The sequence below is a fragment of the Parasteatoda tepidariorum genome, chromosome 10 (assembly GCF_043381705.1).
Source record: "Parasteatoda tepidariorum isolate YZ-2023 chromosome 10, CAS_Ptep_4.0, whole genome shotgun sequence".
Taxonomy (NCBI): Eukaryota; Metazoa; Arthropoda; class Arachnida; order Araneae; family Theridiidae; genus Parasteatoda; species Parasteatoda tepidariorum.
Window position 1 is genome coordinate 41,978,956 of NC_092213.1, and position 19,505 is coordinate 41,998,460.

Consider the following 19,505-nt stretch of genomic DNA (forward strand, 5'->3'; position numbering starts at 1 on the left):
CCTCGATCCATCGTTTCTCATGGGTTCATTCATTGCGAACGATAGATGCGGAAAACGGTAAATGCAGGTCGGCCTAAAATATTAAGTAATGACTTGAAAATGTATGAGAAGTAATGGATTTGAATATTAATAAATTTGCAATAATAGAAAAAAAATTATGACCATTATGCAAAAATATGCAAAGAATGAACACATTTGTTTAAAATATTTGAAAATTTTGGTTTGAATTATTTCTACTCAGTGCAAAAATAAAAATTTCTAAATTTGTAACACACTCGCATAAATACAGAATATTCCTTCTGTAAATGTTGGCACTGGTTGTGGTTCCGTTTCACCTTCTTCACTTTGCACTCGGTATCACTTTCGCAACTGTTTCTTGAACCTACAACACCACAAGTTTCAAAATTTTCACAAAACTGTAAAACAAATCCTTGTATTTTCCTTATTAGCTTCAGAAATTACTATTTTCTTTTCAAAACGAAAAAAAAAATCGATATTTTATGTCGGTAGAATTTTTATAGATGCGGGAAATTTTTAGTTTTAAAAAAAAAACCTTATATAACATATATGTTTAACATTATAAGAATGGATGGTGTTTTCTACACTACGGAACGCTGCAAGCTCTATATCGCCTATGCTTCTGGGTTACTGCATCACGTGTATTTTAAAGCCATATGTGATATGGCTCACAACGTGAACATTGTGATTTGAGATTCTTGCTAACGTGGTATTTGATTGCTTATTACTTGTGTTTACAATGCTAAAGGTGCTAACACTAACGTAAGATGGTGCACAGCTTGCAACAAGAACAAACATCAATAAACAAATTGAAAGAGGAAAAATTAGGACTGCCAAAAAAAGCGAGTTATTCAAAATCAAGCATACATTTTTAACAATATATCTATAAATAANATTGCTAACGTGGTATTTGATTGCTTATTACTTGTGTTTACAATGCTAAAGGTGCTAACACTAACGCAAGATGGTGCACAGCTTGCAACAAGAACAAACAGCAATAAACAAATTGAAAGAGGAAAAATTAGGACTGCCAAAAAAGCGAGTTATTCAAAATCAAGCAACCATTTTACATTTTTTAACAATATATCTACAAATAACTAAAACAAATTTTCACTTCAAACTCACCAGAATTAATAACATTAATATCTTATGAAATACGGCAGATTTGAGCACAGAAATTATCTAATTTACTTCTTTTATTGAAAACAAAATTATCCGTTTGAAAATATAGCCTCGCAGAATAAGCAGTTGCAAACTTTCTAACCGGAACTAGAGCAGGTATTGAGCTCGAGATTGTTATTGTTTAAATTTATATTGAAAACACCATCCATAGCATTTCTGACTGGGCCATTTAAACAAGACGATACAGACGGGAAAACGGAAGTTGCGGGAATATTGGATCGAGGTTCTATTGTATTAAATAGTTAGATTTTTTCTCAAAGGTCCTTACCTATTTACAGCTGTGTATAGTCCATCAGTTCCATCGCCAAAATCCCACATAAAATCTAAATTAGTCCCACTTTCCACGGTACACACTACTATCACATCCTCAAGAAGGGCGACAACTGATGGCGAAAGTAATTCCAAACTGATGTCAAATATAGGTTCTTCCACACTGGCAACAGTCCAGAGCTCAACGCTACTGACAGAGTTCGATACATTGAAATACACGTTGTGTAATCCAGGAGAAGAAAAAACATGGTGCACAGTAAAAACTGACTCGTTATGCTGCAACGTTTCATAAGAAAAAGCGCTTTCGTTATAACGTGAATCATATTTGCTGTCGCCGAAGTCCACAAAAACGACATCTGGAGGATCAGGCTGGTTCAGGAAAACACTAAGCCAACTCTCGCGGTCTACTAATAGATTCGAAAAGGTGTAGTTCAGAGCGATTAGAGTAACGGCAGCCTTAACCAACATGGATGTCTTCGCATGTCCAAAGGAATTACTAACTGTAAGTTTCAACTCATGGGTACCAGGAGGAATTTCTTCATGGATGGTTAACTGAAATATAAATAAGAGAACTTTAGATACTAATGTATTGCTTCAATTAAATTTCTTAGAATGGCACATCTAATTTAATTATTAATATCGTTTACAAGCTTCTGTGATTCAAAAAGCAAGTTCAACTTGGACGCAAACATGGATCAATTTAACACCTTATTAGGTTGCAGCAAATTGGCACTGTATGTCAAGTATGTATGTATGTACAATGCGCAAAATGTATACAGATCACCCTGAATAACTTTTGACCTAATGATCAGACTTACACGTTCCAGGACTCAATCTTAATGTTTTGAGGGTGTGACCTCAATAAGCAAATTAATTAGAGCAAACGATTTATTAAGTTACGAAATTTGACTCTTCAAATTATAGAGGGTAGATGCAATATGGGAAATATGGTCCTAATAGTTTGGCCAGGAGAACGGTCCAAATTTAGACCTCTTCTAATTATTAATTTTACTTTAATTATTATTAATTTTAATTTTACTTTCTGCTTATTTCACCCTATCTCGAGAATTTTTTAAGTGAATTGAAAAATCTTTGCACACAATTACAAAATTCGTTTATCCAAAGACAATTCTATATAAAATGTACTTATGGTAAATTTTTATTATTTTATTTAATAACAGTCAAAAAATTTTTTTAGATCATGTTAAGGAATGTAATTTTACATGGCATAATAAGTACAAAATTTGAGGGAAATCGGCTGAATAGTTTCTGGGAAATCGAATTGTAAAGAAATCGTGTTTTTAAAATTCAATTTCTCAGGAAATATTGGACTGATTTTGCTCATATTTTGTATTTTGTTATGTAAAAGTACATTCTTTAAAGTAATGAAATACATTGTGTACCCTACAATTCAAAATTTTCTGACTATTATTAAAAAAATATATATATATGGGTCATTCTCACAAAAACAGACATTTTCATGTCCCCAGTATATTTTATGTTTGTTTTACAGCTTACGAAAAAGAAAAATTCAGGGAAAGTGTCCTTCAGAATGCAAGCTAACAAAAGAATAAAAATAAAATTATCAATTTTTATTTTTTATTTATTTTGGGTAATTAAAATATACCAATATGTCATTCCCTCACTTGTCCCCACTGCTGATTTAAAAAAAGAAAAAAATTGTTTCTGAAATANTTTGTACCGTATGTAAAAAGCTAAATTGAACATTATTTCTATTCAAGCTCAACCATAGTACAGTGTACTAAATATGACAGACACTACGCACAACTTACACTTTAAAAAAAGATTTCTCAAAATTTACCAATAATGTGTCATAATAGCTTATCGACAATTTTGACCAATTTGGAAACCCATATACTCATTACAGGGGTCTGTTTAGAAGAGATTTGGGTCCGTTAACGGAATCTTCACAAATTTCATAAAAACGGATCCGTCACAAAATATTTTAACTTAAAAACGGACCCTTCACAAAATAATTTTTCTTTTAATCGAACCCTTCACATATTTGTTTATCTTCATTATTGTTTTGTTAATCGAATAAAACCTTCCCAGGAAGGGGGTGGGGAAGAAAGACAGATGTAAACGAACTAAATTTTGTCTTCGGTAGAGGCATCTTCCTTTACTCGTCCGAAATGAATATTCTGCATTCAGCAGTATAGGCTAAATACCAAATATTTATATGTTGCATCGTTAATTTAGTAGCTGCAATTGCTGTTTATTTTTTAAAATATGATTTTTTAAATTATAATTTTACAGTGTTGAGCATAATCTTGCATGTCTTAACAATTTAAAAAAGCCTTGAAAAAGTTTTTTTTTTGCAATAACGGATCCTATTTTGCACAAATTCATAAAAGCGGACCCTGGTTGAAAGAATGTGACTTAATGTTTATTTTATATTCACAAATTATGAGTAATTTTTTCACAATTTTACAAAAACGGACCTTTCACAAAATTTCTGGACAGACCCCTGACTCATTAACAAACATAGTAAAATACTATAAAATGCTGTTTTCAACGGAATAGGGGAAATAAGGCTAAGTAGCATCTGTAACCAATGTTACTACTCCACTAAAAAAATCAAAACAACTTTCTTCCATGTTGATTCAGTAAAAAAAGAAAATGTTGAAAGCTTGATAGATGGTTTATTTTGTTTAGTCAGAAGTAGAAGCACGAGTTAAAATTTATGACCCAAAAAGAGAGATTTTGAGCGAACAAATTTGTAAGCATTAATATATAGAAGTCTAACAGACAGATATATTTTAATATGTGAAATAAGAAACTCATTTTTTATGGTATTTTTTTAGATGCATTAAATTTTCAACTAGTATGCTTTTTTAATGAATATACTGATGAAAAATTAATGCCTTTTGATGATAAGCAATCATTTGTAGAAGATTTATACATTAAATCTGTCACTCAAGTTTCCAGAACTTTCTAAATAATATTAATCAAGAGAACTACTAAGACGTATTTTAAAGATAGAACAGCTTGTTAAGCGCTTTAAGGTTGGAAAAAAAAACATAAGAGAAAATAAAAGTAGTTAGTCATTTTTTGAGAAAAAAAATGCTTTTTCAATATTATTATTTCAGTTATTTTCTTAAAATTTTTAAACTAATTAAATAAAATGTAATTAAAATGCTATCATGAATAGTAATAAAATATTAATTTATAATAATAGCATGAGCACAAATACCGACTTTCAGCAAAATGTTAAACAAAAGCTGCTCTTAATTTGTTTACACGATGAGCCAGGCTATACATTTTTTAAACTTAAATTTTAAAACTTATTAAAAAAACTTTAAGTTTTTTTAAGAGTTTTTTATTTGTTGACAGTATCTAAAATAGAATGTACTAAAAGATTAAAACAAGATGAATGTTTTCCAGCAATGTTTAAAATATTGAAAATTCTTAACAAAATTGAAATTTTCTAAGTTAATTTTTTCTTGTGAACAAATAAAAATGAGATTAACAGCTTCAACTGCTCTCTCATTTGAAGCACATTAAAAAGTTCAGGTAATTAACATCGAATCACTTAAAATCGTCATTACTTTAGCACACAAGACAACAATACTTTATTTGTACTTATGTATATATACTACATATATATATTTATACTTTATTGTATTTATGAAGATATCAATCATAATAATTAACTTACTTTTGAGAACTTTGAAATTCTTCGAACATTTTGAAATGACCAAATAAAAACAATGCCAGGAGATGACGGCTTAACCTCTGCTTCCCATTGTTGACGAAGGGGGATTCTGAAAAAAAAAATTAAATAAACTAAAATTTTTATTTCTTATAACAAAATGTTTATTAATATTAATTAAATTACTACAAAATTAATTTGAACAATGTATAAACGAGATAAGTTGATCAAGTGAGTAATCTTTTAGCATAAGATATGGTTTAAAGAGAGATGGAATATCAAATCTAGCAGTTTATTATGTCAATTATTAATTAATTTTTATGAAAGAAGAAGTACTTTTGAAATTTCACGACTTAAAAAATTTGTTTAGAGGTGAAGAAAAAAACTTTTAATGCTAATTCATATCAAAAACAGGGGAATATAATTTGGATTGTTAATAAAAAAAATCTTAGTGTACCCAAGATATTTGCTATTAGGTGCACTATTATTTTTTTTATATAAATTGTTGACTTTAGAAAAAGTATAAACTATTATTATAATTAGTAATAAAATGAAAACCTATCACAAGAAAATAATCTCTTATTGAAGCAAATAGATATATTTCATTATATGATTCAACATACACAACAGAACTTAAACCATCGCTTATCAAAGAAGCCCTTTTTTGAAAGCTGGCATTCGAGGTAGGGTATTGGTTAGTTGTCCAAAATGTCAGATTTAATTGTCTTGATTCATTCAAACAAATGATCTTAGTCGGTAATACCAACATAATATTTCTGACACACAAGTAATAATGATTAATCTAACGTCATGAGTATGATTCAGTGAACAAAATTGAGGTCCAAAATTTTCGCTCTTTAGAAAAATTAGTTTCAACCTTTTTTACTATCAATGTTTTACATAAAAGCTGCTTTACAAGTAACAGCAACGTTAATATTGCATTAAAATATTTTTCTTTAAAACTAAATAAAAAAAAAACGGTTTGTGCATTGAAATTCCACTAAGTTCAAAGGGTTTCAAAACTCAAATATAGAAATGTTTAGAAACAGCTTGAAACATTCCAAAAAACATTTAATAGATCAATGATTGACACTAATGAATGAAAACAGTTCTACAAGCAATTACGTGAAGTAGTGCATTTGAATAGTTTTAAAAAGAAATACAAATGTAAGGGTGTAAAGATATTAATGGATGATTACGTACTAAATTCAAGATTCAAATGCTTTGAAAATTCAATTAAAGAAAGGTTAGACACATTTTGAATTTCTAGAAACATTCAAAATAGTATGGTCAAACAAACCTATCCATTCAAAGCTACATAAAATTTAAATTAAAATATTAAGCTTCTTATTTGTCGGACATGCATTTTTAATGCTCCCTCCCCAAAGTTGTCTAGACGCATTAAGCACAGTAATTAATGAGTGTCATATTGAAAGAATGCTTCGTAAATGCTCCAATTTCATAAGCTTTTATTGTACCCCAAAGATATCAGCGAAAATAAGCCATATATGTATTTATAATGCAACATTCATTAACTTATCTTCACTTCAAACTTCATGGTATTCTCGAAACACTGTGTATTCATATAAAAAGAATATAAAAAGTCACATTTGGTGCGGAAGTTAGTGCTTATGTCTATAAAAATGACTCGAAGATAAGAACCATTTATAAAATGGTATAAACTCTTTTAATACATTTGAGAAGATAGAATAACAGTAACCGTTCATAAATAACTTACTATCTGTGATTCAGAATTCATGTATTGTCGGTTATGCAGAATAATTTTTTTAACTCACTCGAGACAAATGCGAACGATATTTGCATGCACTGAAACCTGTTTTGTTTTTACTTAATTCTATTCTCTTTTAAGACCCCAAAACCGATATAATGCCATCAAATAAAGGGGTTTCTGTAAGTGGGAGGGGGCGTTAAAGATCTCAGTTAACTCGCTTAATGACCGTGTTTATGATGTCATAAAAATGGGGAATGAAGCTATACAGAAAGGATTTTGCGAACTCAAAGTATATGTATAAAAAAGGCCAAAACATACTTTTCACTCAACCGCAGTTGCAGTTAGTGAAAAATATAACAACCAAAAGGCTGTTGAAAATAGGTTCCAGTTTATTTAAGTATAGTGAATCGATCAAGTATAATCAGATTTAGCGCCAGCGAGATAAGACGAACCGAGTTTTATTACTCTACAGGGATTGCAGATATCATGCAGATTAAAATATAAATATTTAATAGGTTTCTTGATCGCATGGAAAAAGAAGTTTTAGAATTTATTCATAGACTGAATTATAACAATACATTTCTATATTTGAATTTAGTACTAGTTATACATTTGTGTTTATGCATAATCCTCAGTTTTGTATTTTATTTTTTATTTTATAACCATCGTTGAACAGCCGACTCAATTTTGAATTTACAATTACTAATGTTCAACTCCATATAGCCTTGTATTTTTGAATCCAACCCAGAAGACAAGGGAACTCCTGGATCAAGCATAGGGAGGAATTTGCCTTCGTGGAGGTATTTTGATGGAGCTAACTCGCATTTGCGTTACATGGATAGGAAAACCACGAGAACTTCCCATAGTTAGCTGACGGGAACGGGAATCTAACCCATGATCCGTCTACCACTGAGGATATTTTACGTCAGTACGGTGGTTGGTGCGAACCGGGTACGGAATTCGTATTGACCAGCCATCTCAGAGATTCGAACCCGGTTCATCTCCTTCGAAGGCGAATGCTCTATCCCCTGAGCCACAACGGTCCTCAGTTCTGTATTAATGCAAGCGCTAGTTATATATTTGGTTTGTTATATATTTAGTTATATATTTAAATTGGGTTATAAATTTAGTTAGGTTACATCACTTTTAGAGTCATTTAAAGCAATCAATCTACTACTTTAATCTACTACTTTAATCTACTACTTTTAATCTACTATTTTTCGTTTTTGCAGAATAAATAATTTATCAAAGATACGAACCTTACAAAAATGTCAAATTCAAAACTTTGGCGATGAAAAAAAGAAGATTGTTTTGTATCAAAACCAATGATATGATATTTTGACTGTTGAAGCATAGAAATCAGTAAAAAAATATTATTTTAAAGCAATATAGAGCGCTACTAGTACGGAGTAATTTTGGAGTTAAGTTTGGAGTAATTTTGTGTCAAAATATTTGTTGTTTTTGGGGCATATTGGGGAAATTTGAGCAGCAATCACATCATCGTAATTTGTTACTTGAAAAAAAAATTTAACAGAACTAATTTTGTTAATTATTATTTTTTTTTATCATTAAGCTACTGTTAAAAACATCATTCCTTCTTTAAATTAAAAAGAAATAACAAAAGGGAAAAAAAAACTTTAACAGTTTAAAAAATAATTAATTAGTTAATATTCCAGCATTTAATTTAAATTTGTTATCAAATTCGAGACTTTCTTAATCAAGTAATTTTATGGCAGAGTTTCAAACTCAGTGAATTTGCCGCTTAACATTTTTGTATAAAAGTAATTTAGTTGTTGATCCTCCAATTTACAATTAAAAATTTTAATCTAGAGTTACTGTATTGCTGATTGAAATCAATCGTTAAAATCAGATGAAAGAAACAATAATAAATGTGAAATTACAAAACTGCACCCTACAAGATTTGTAACTGCATTTGTTAAAAATAACAAATAAACGCATGTTTCCGAATTCTTTTCCATCAAAATTTGATAGTGTAAATTTGATATTAGAGTTGCGTTTTTGATGAAATGACTAATTTCCAAAAAGCTTAAAACATTGAATTCTGCGGATAAAGTTATGTGCCTGAATCATGCGAAAAATATAAGTAGAACTACACCAAGTCGAATCGAATTTTGATAATCTAACTATCGAATTTTGCGATTATGCTAGGATAATTAATAAAAACAAAATATGTTGAAATGAAAATTTAAAACTTGATTCTTCAAATTATCTAAAACAAAAGATGCTAGAACGAAAACCTAAACCTTTTGGTTCTTCTAATTATTTAGAACTAAAATAGTTGGAGCGAAAATCTAAATCTCTCGATTCTTCAAATTATTTAATACAAAAAGGTGTTGGAATACAAATCTAAACCTTCCGATTCTTCTAATTATTTAAAACAAAAAGATGTTGAATTACAAATCTAAATCTTCCGTTTCTTCAAATTATTTAATACAAAAAGATGTTGGAATATAAATCTAAATCTTCCGATTCTTCTAATTATTTAAAACAAAAAGATGTTGAATTACAAATCTAAATCTTCTGATTCTTCTAATTATTTAAAACAAAAAGATGTTGGAATACAAATCCAAATCTTCCGATTTTTCAAATTATTTAATACAAAAAGATGTTGGAATACAAATCTAAATCTTCCGATTCTTCAAATTATTTAAAACAAAAAGATGTTGGAATACAAGTTTAAAACTTCCGATACTTCAAATTATTTAATACAAAAAGATGTTGGAATACAAATCTAAATCTTCCGATTCTTCTAATTATTTAAAGCAAAAAGATGTTGGAATACAAATCTAAATCTTCCGATTCTTCTAATTATTTAAAACAAAAAGATGTGGGAATACAAATTTAAAACTTCCGATTCTTCAAAATTATTTAATACAAAAAGATGTTGGAATAAAAATCTTAACCTTCCGATATTTTAAACTTATCATTTTAAAAATCCGCTTTCGTATCCTTAAAAAGCGTTATGTTCTGAATCCACATAAAAATCAGGACATCTACGAACCCAGCCAAGATAAGGTTACAGAAAAATTGAACAACACTACGGTTCAGCATGCTTTAAAACTTTTAACAGTGAATAGTAAATGCGATTGAAAAGCCTCCGAAAAACTGAAGTAGAAAAAGTGGATGTTCAAGAATAACAAATGTTTAAAAATAATTTTTAAAAAATTTCTGGCTGAACACTTTTTCAAATAAAGACATATTAATAAGGGTAAAGCCCATTCATGAGGAACTTTTGAAGAGAAGATGTAGATGGACATATCCTTCATCTAAAACGGGATGGCCCAGCTAACATCGCACTTACTAGGGCACCAGATGGTAAACGTTGAAGAGGAAGGCAAAGACTTACTTGGCTAAGATACATGTACCAAAATCTGTGCAAAGCAAAACTAAATGAATGGGAGGAGGCAAGAGGAGTACCTCAGTACAGGGGTGCTCAGAAAAAAAAAGAAAAAGATTTGAGGCCTTATTAGCCAGCTTGCGTGAAGAGGATAGGTAGTAAAAGCGATTTATGTGAATGATTATGAAGTAATTATTTTTCTAGCATTTGTACTTATTTTGCATTGATTTTTTTTAAATTTTGAATTACTATTTTTAAATTTTTTTTTATTACGTTTTCAACATTTATAAAAAGTAAATTTTTCTTTTACGAAGCCAACATAGAGGAAACAGAATCAACATCTGACAACAGAGTATATCGAAGATCTAGTTCGAGTTTGTTATGCAGCATTCACAGTTTTTTAAAATTATAATTTTTAATTCCAAGCGAATTTTTTATTCACTCTCTCCTACTTAATAAATAATAACAATAATAATGAAAAAACGGTTTCTCATTCCGTTATTTTTTGTTTCCACCCTAGATTAAAATCCAAACTTTTTTTCGTTTCGCATGTCACACCTTGAGTACACATAATACAGATATCTTGTGTGCAGAGGGGATTACCTGTTGTCTGCGGTGTTTGAGTGAAAGCTCCTATCTTAACTGTCACATAGATAAGTGTACTTTCGCCCATAAATTGCACTTTCTGTCTAACAATATCTACCAGTTTCTTTTTTTTTTGTTTGGGAAAATAAATAACCCGAACAGGAAGCTTGGCAATTTATTTTCACCGCGGAGATCTATGATCTGTGTACGAGGGATAATGGACGGCTTAGTTATTATATCACTATCTCTGAGTAGAATATTTTTTTCTTATACATATTTTCTGAATTGATTTTGTAAGGAGAAGAATTAATTTATATATCTCTTTGTATTTAGTTTGAACATTCATCGTGGCATTTTTATGCTTCTTACGCTAAAGTTTAAATTGAAATAACTGGGGGAAATCTTTCTTATTTTCAAAATATGAAAAGATTAAAAGTACCAGCTAGTGTATGTGTTGGTACACGTAATACTGTGAAAAACTGAAATGAGTGAATGTTGACATTCACGTAGTCACTTAGATGAATGTTCGAAAATATTTATAGATTTTATTACCAGCAACAATCGACATTCAGCATGATAGTGAAGATTAAATAAAACACTTTTGTTAAATATCATTATTTCTTATTGACAACGGCAAATGTTGACACTCAGCATGTGTTGATGGTGAATATTAAACAAAATATTTTTGTTAAATATCAATGATTCTTACTTAAACTGGCAAATGTTGATTTCAGTATGTGTTGAAGGTGAATATTGAATAACAATATTTTTGTTAAACGTCAGTATTTCGTTCTGGCAAATATCGACATTTAAAATGTGCTGATGGTAAGTATGGAATTAAATGGTTTAGTTAAATATTATTTTTCACTTACACTGGGAAATGTCGATATTTAGCATGCCCTGATGGAAAGATTGTAAGAGAAAAAAAATGTAAACGAATTTTTTTTAAATTTAATATTTACTGCTAAATGTCAATATTTTCCAGCGTAGGAGCAATATAACTTAGCTGAATAATGACTGAAATTAGAACGTTTGAAAAAGCGATTATGTGATGTCAGTCTTCTTCATCAAATAAATTTTTTTTAAACTTATTGTTTCTTGGACAACTGATTCCATTGTCATTTTTGATATAAAAATATATATAAAAGATATAAGTTCCTCAACAATTATTATCAACATTTCAATATCAATAACATCTGCAAGCATTTCTTAGCGATGTTGATCTAATATTCATTGCGTTGATGAATTTATAAATCATTTAAGAATTGGCACTTCCTAGCTGGCCCTGGCATCAGGGGATTTTGATTGATTCACCGTCATATTGCAACTAGGTCTACCAGGCCCGTAGCGAGGGGGTGGACCGTCGGGACAAATCCCCCCCCCCCCGAAATTCTGGGACTCAAATTGTTCAGTCTTTCTTTGAGCCTCTCAGTAATATCTTTTTGCGAGTAATACCTTTTTGCGAAACAAGACGGATAAAAAACTATGATGCAATCATTAGATTTAAAGAACTTTATCCAGAAATAATTCAACTCCTCTAAAGCGGACAATCTTATTCCTACTATCACTAAAAGTGAGTTTTACATTACTTTACTTGTTTGCAGAGAAATTTTTTCTGTGACTCTCGCACTGAGCAAAGCACTCCAACAAATTCATCTAGATTTGAATGGAGCTAGATACATGTAAAATTCTAGATACATGTAAAATCAATAAACAACACAGTTCTAAACAAAAGAAAAAATGCCGAGTATGAATTTCAAAAGCTATATCCGGAACTCCTTAATACTTTCACAAGTTTGGATCTAGATGCAAAACTTCCTAGATTGGCATCCTATCAAAATCACCTTGGCAATATAAAAAATCAGAACACAGACCTAGAGCAGTACTTCCGTCAAAGTACATGCATTCCTTTTTCAGATTATTTCGCTGCCCAACTGAATGAAAGATTTTCGAAGCACGAAGATACTCTTGCATCTCTCAATAAAGTGTTACCTAAGTATTGTGTGAACGTTGATATTAATTTATGCAATTTCCGAATCTATGCAGATTTCATTGACATCGAAAACCTCATGAGAGAAATGGAAGTATGGGCATCAAAGTGGAACCTGCGTAAACCCCTTAGTAGACCAGATACGGCACTTTCAGAAATGGCAGAATGCGACAGTATCTTTTTCCCAAACATTTATTGCTTGTTATCAATATTGGCTACGTTGCCAATCACCACAGCAACTGCAGAAAGAACCTTTTCTTCTCTTAAACGCGTAAAAACAGCAACAAGAAATGTTACTAAAGAAGAAAGGCTAACAGGGCTAACTTTATTAAGCATATTTCGGGATATTCCGGTTTGTCCTAAAAAAGTAATCGAAAAATTTTCCTCTAATCCCCGTCGCATGTCTTTATAAACTTTGTTTACAAATTAATTATAATTATTATGTAATATTAATTGAAAAATAATTATGTAATATTAATAGAAAAATAATTATTACATAATATTTTTTAATTACTAGTTTAACTTTTGCAAACAACAGAATAAATAATATTTGTTGCAATGTTTTTGGCCTACTTTGCATGTCTGAAACTGTCCTTGCTTCTTACCATATCCCCCCCTCCCGAAAAAATATTCTGGCTACGGCCTTGAGGTCCACATATAATTCTCCACCATTTTCATATCATGGTTAAACCTTTACGCTAAATTGCAAAATTTCTAATCATACACTACCTTGCTAGGTTTTGTACATTTTCGAAGCAAAAATCATTTCAATTTTGTTTTCTTTGTTGCAATTTTCAAAATTTCACGACAAAATAATATTACGCAGTCGTAATTATTAAGGTGAACTGGAGCACTGTTAGAAATTTGGCACCGTGTTGAACCATAATATTTTTTTAATTTACCGCAACCATAACATGGTGCTATTGTGTAATATATAGTGCAAAGCAATTTTTCTTGAACTTAATTACATTTTATTATGGTTCAAAATTGCAAAGAAAATATGGTTCATTTTAATACCTTATTAAGATAGCCACAAACTTGCACGATATTATAATTCAAGGCATTGATATAATAGCTCAACCAACGACAAATTCTTTTTATTTAGATTGAAGTTAGTCGGTGAATTCTTGACCTGAGAATTCTGTGACCACTGAATTCTAATGACACAACACCATAACTTTAAAAAGCAATTCAAAATAAATTAATCTTGAAGCTAATCAGATTAAAGAAAACAAATGACATCGTAATTCGATGACTTACATATATATTTTTTTCAAAACGCGATTAATAATTTTTATTGATAGAATAAAGAAAATAATAGCCCTTTTAAATTTCTCTATGAATTTAAAGTTACGTAGCTTTTACTCGATTAACAATAGCTTCTTAGAATTTGACTGAATGAAACGATTCTTATACTTGGGGTCGATAAGGAAGCTCTAAATAGAACTTCGATGTTGATCACATAAAGAACTTAGGGACTGAATACGCAACGTCACCGTAGCCATTATATGTGAAAGACATAGTTCTACTTAAGGATTAATTTGAAAACAATCAATAGTAGTCGTTTCTAATTGAACTTTGAACTCGTTATATTTATGGCGGTTTAGAGCACGGATGGCACAGTGTGGCACGGCAGAAATTTTCGAAGGCTCTATCGTTAAATTAAGTAGCATTTTTTTAAAAAAAGAATATGCTGCTTCTATTTTTATAAGAGTTTGAGTTTGCAATAATTAGTCATGACGGTTAGGTCAAGTTTTGTCTTCTTTGCTAATTCCGAAAATGGCGCAAAATGTCTATAAGAAGAAGAGCCACTGTTTTGTACGTTTTTGATTTAATTTGTTTAATATTTAAAAAAGTGTTACTCCAAAACTGTATTATCTAGGCATCTAGGTTCATAAAAATTTGTAAAAATTGCGAAGAATTGTGATTGTTTTAATCATGATGCCGGTTAGGTCAAGTTTTGTCTTCTTTGCTAATTCCGAAAATGGCGCAAAATGTCTATAAGAAGAAGAGCCACTGTTTTGTACGTTTTTGATTAATTTTTTTTTAATATTTAAAAAGTGTTACTCCAAAACTGTATTATCTAGTTATCTAGGTTTATAAAAAATTTTAAAAATTGAGAAGAATTATGATTGTTTTCATCATGTTGATAATTTTCATCCAGGTAAAGAAATCTCGTCCTTTTGGTGGTTTTTAAAAAAATTCTACTAATTTTCAATGCATTTAAGTTATTTGTCCGTTCTAAATCCCAGATAATTCTTCACGGAAGATGTTATGAATAGCTAATTTTTGATTTTCCCCAAGTGTAAGTACCTTCATGAACTTAAATCAGAATCCGTGAAACCCTACAAATCAATTTAGAACTTTGTATCAAAAAGTAATTTTTCATATTAACACGATATGTTTATTAGACATGTTTTTGAACAAATATTTTTTATTATGAACATAATAAAAATAAAATATCTTTCGAGATTAACTAATATGCATGTAAAGCACCGTATTTTTTGCGAGGATTTTTAAGAACAAATCTTAATACAGATGACTTGGTAAAGAAACAACAAATTTATAGCAAGCTGTTCAATAATTATTTAGAATTGAATGTTTCAAGTTATTAATTTTTTTTAATGCAAAACCTATTTTACTAAATTGTAAATGATTATTAAGGAAAAAAAACTAAAGCTTGTTTTTTTTGATTTATCTATTATAATATTTTATAAACCACAAATTCTCATACTTACATGAACAAAAAAATACGATTTCATATTATAACCGTTGGTGAACAGTCGACCCAATTTTGGGTTTACGACTACTAATGCTCAATTCCGTAGCTTTGTAATTTTGAACCAATCCAGAAGACAAGGAAACCCCTGGATCAGTATCCCCAGAGGTATGATTTGTTATAGGAACATGGAGGACTTTGAGACTCGACAGATTTAACGTGCATCAGTCACCATTTATTACATAGAGAGTCTTCGGCCAGTGGGGACAGAACCCACGACCTCTTGGAGATGGGTCCAGTGCCCTACCAACCAGGTTATCCCGGCCAGTATATACGACTTTAGCAAAAATTCCATGATCAGCTAATCCATAACATTCTTTCACTTCTTTATATTTTTTAGTATACTAGACTAATTGGAAGTGGCACACATAATTTTTTCTTCTTTAAGTCGCCCTTTTCATCAAAGCGTTGGCTGTAAATTATGTAGTTTATACATTGAGAAAAAAAGGTATGGTTAAAATTATAATATAGTAACATTTACAGCGTTTCTGGCTCTATGGGCTCTCCAGAAAGTTCGGTAATTTTTAACGAATCACTTTGTTAATGATTTTGGTAAAATTAACAATAAAATTCGTTCTAGAATAAGCATTAAACTATGGCTATTTTATCACGATACTTTAGAGCATTGCATTGCATAAAAACCATTTATTTGGTTAAATTTACTTTTCATTTTTGTATTTTTATTGAATGTGTGTTAATAAGAACAATAATTTGAAAAACAAAGATTTCCGGTGAATCGTTGCAACGCGAACTGAAAAAAATTAATAAATTAATGGTTTAAATACCATATATTTTGCTTTCATTAACCAGATTTTTTAAAATTTTTTTTACTAGAAATGTCATTACCATACAGTACGGTAATTTTACTAGAATTTTTTTTCGTGTAGGAAACATTTTCAACTGTCAACTACGAACTTGAAAAAAAGGAAGACTAATCTCTCTCTCTATCTCTCTCTATATATATACAGTTCAAAATGTAGAGAAAAAATGGAAAAATTAAAGAACAATGAAAAAAGGAAAAATAATAATAAAAATAATAAATCCGAAAAAAAATTCCAAAAAAGGAGAAAAAAATATAAATAAAAATACGGAAAATAAAAGACATAATCTTTTCATCAGCTCACACGATCATATCCTCAAAAAATAGTGTTTTCTAGTATTGTATCAATATAGCCAAAGCAAAATATATCAATACAATAGTGTGAGGAGCACTCAAAAAATTTTGCAAAAAATTTACAACAAACAAAATAGAACACATTAAGTAAAAATATCACAAAAACAGAAAATAAAATATAAAGAAAAAACAGAATAAAACATAAAACGAAATCTATAAAGCGAGTAGCGAATTCAAATGAACTTACATGAACGGGAAATATTTCAAGAATGATTTAAAGTATTTTTGTAACAAGATTGCCAGATTACAAAATATGAAAACAGAAGCGTAAATTGAGGTAAAAACTTAAATAGAGGGGTTCATAGTGCGTTCTTACTGCAGTACTGAAGTGCGTTTTATTTGTTAGTTACCAAAGATGGGCCCGAAAATGGATGTGCGCAAGGCAATATTATACTGGATAATTTAAAGAAGTTGACCATTAATAATTTTAGAAAATTAATAATTTCAGAAAATTAATAATTTCAGAAAATTAATAATTTCAGAAAATTAACAATTTTAGAAAATTAACTTTTATTTAAGAAAAAAATAAAATAAAATAGAAAAAAGAAAGAAACACAAATTGCCTGTTTTGCACATAATTTTAGCCATGGAGTTGCCTGAAATGGATTTGCACATTGTAAAAATTATATAAACTAACAAAGAAGTCTTTTAGTCTTTTTACAATAATTTAAATTTTTTTGAGACATTTCATCACAGATATCAATGCATAAGTAGTTAAATATTCAGCTATCAAACAAAGCAATCCAATAATCATATTTAATTCATCATATCATTAACTTACAAAAATAACTTACCTAATGGCATAAACAAATTATTTCAATACCCTTAAAAGAGATGTATCATAGTATTATTCATAACCATGATCAATTGCGTCAATAATGAGCTTTTATTACTAATGACAAATGAGAAAGCTTTCACAGACCCAACCCCCTATAATGGTTAGAGAGATAAATAATATTAATGAACTAATACGAAAATCTGATCCTGGTATCAGAGATTGTCTAAAGCAACCCGAGTAACTCTCTCATCAGGGCTCTGTGTGATCGATAGCACGGATACTTTCCATAAGGTTATTGCAGGGGCGCTAATTAATTTTATGTAATTAAAATTGCGTGATGTTACAGTTATCGTTGATTTGCATGGATAACTCTCGATATTCTTGTACATGATTTACTGTATGATATATTTTTTTTAAAACTAAGCATAGATAGTAGATGTTCTATTAATTAATTGCAAATGTTACGGCCTATCGCAAAGGAAAGATTTTTTTTAATTACTTAGCATTGCGCATCCATTTTGCTTGTTTTGAAACAAAATAGCTTTTATATCAATATTGGGGAATAGAAAACTCTGCTAAATAGATTAACTTTTACTTCTAATGTTTGGTTTTACATAACTGTTGGTAAATCGGAAAACAATCTCCGGCAGTTGTTTGGAATTTCTTAAAAAACCAGTTCCTTTCAGCGCAATATCTGATTTTCAATACCTCATATTTTTATTTTATCCAAAATTTAAAAGACATATACGTTGACTAAGGTTGGCAAGGTTTAAGAAACAATGGTAAAATCTGTCGCAAAAATCATAATCTTTACCGTTCTGTTTAAAAATGCTTTTACATAGACTAAACCCCTATTACTCCAAAACTACCGCAAACTGTCAGAAACCAGTTTTGTAGACTATCAAAAGCTGTGAATAGCTCGATTTAGTAGAAGTTTCAATTAAATAATACTATAAGATTGAGAAATTAGCTGTAGGCAATATTACAAAATTAAATTCTTATTAAATGTGGATTTCCGTTATGAAAAGTATTTAATAAAAACAGCTAAACATGCTCAGATGTTCAAAATTAAGAGAATTTTTAGATTTGGTTGATTATCTCCAAAACCAGCAGCATGGATTTCAATAAATCTAAACTTGAACGTAGGTTTGATACAATACAGATAAAAAACTACTCAACAGTTATGATATAAACGCATTGTTTAACACTTACTGAAGGTTGAGGGCGTACAAAAGTGTTAAACAAATCACAAGAAAAGAGTTGGGGTATGTCTCTTACTTGCAGATATACAGGTATTTCTACATGATTTCATATTGGAAATAAGGCAATTAAAAAAAATCCAGTGACAATTGTTCTCAATTGCTCACTGTATTGCCCACTTGCAACACTCTATTATGGTCCTGGATGGTTTTCACCGAGGAACAGGGAGTCCTAAATGCCTTCACCAAATCAAATCATGCCGCATAAGGTTGAAATATGATTGGTCAGTATATTTGGCGAATTCCAGTAAATCATCAACGGAATGAGCATGTACCTGGCGTTGAAATCAGGAAGTAAAATGAAGTCAGGGTAAACTACACCCATAAGAAGCAAACATAGGACTTCAAATTTTCATCCCCATACTTCATACTAGACAAAAGGCTTTTTCGAAGACATATAGGCGTGTGCAGACCATAAAAACTACGCTATCATGATAGTACAATCTTGCATATTTCACGAATTCCTAGTTCAAATGGTTCATACTACTTTTATATGTAGAACACTACATCAGCGAGGCTTAAACATAGATATAAAAACACCTCCATTTCAGACTTAGACAAGTTTTTAATAATTTTTAATTAATGTAAAATATATGTGAGACTAATGGGTTGAATTTATTGCAAGTCATGTTTTTTAAATATTTAAGATTGTTTGGAGGTCACGCGTACAACGATTTTTCTAATGATCCATAGGAAAAATGCATTAA

The 19,505-nt window shown here is 30.0% G+C and overlaps 1 protein-coding gene across 1 annotated transcript in view; it reads right to left on the reverse strand.

Moving 5' to 3' along the window:
• The window catches only part of LOC107437680 (polycystin-1-like protein 1), a 584,482-nt gene that overhangs the window by 52,884 nt on the left and 512,093 nt on the right, over positions 1-19,505 (reverse strand). Inside the window, exons 13-14 of the mRNA XM_071186788.1 lie at positions 5,150-5,255; positions 1,469-2,022 (exon numbers count right to left, since the gene is read on the reverse strand). Of these exons, the coding sequence (XP_071042889.1) occupies positions 1,469-2,022; positions 5,150-5,255 (660 nt within the window). The remainder of the gene's footprint in view (positions 1-1,468; positions 2,023-5,149; positions 5,256-19,505) is intronic.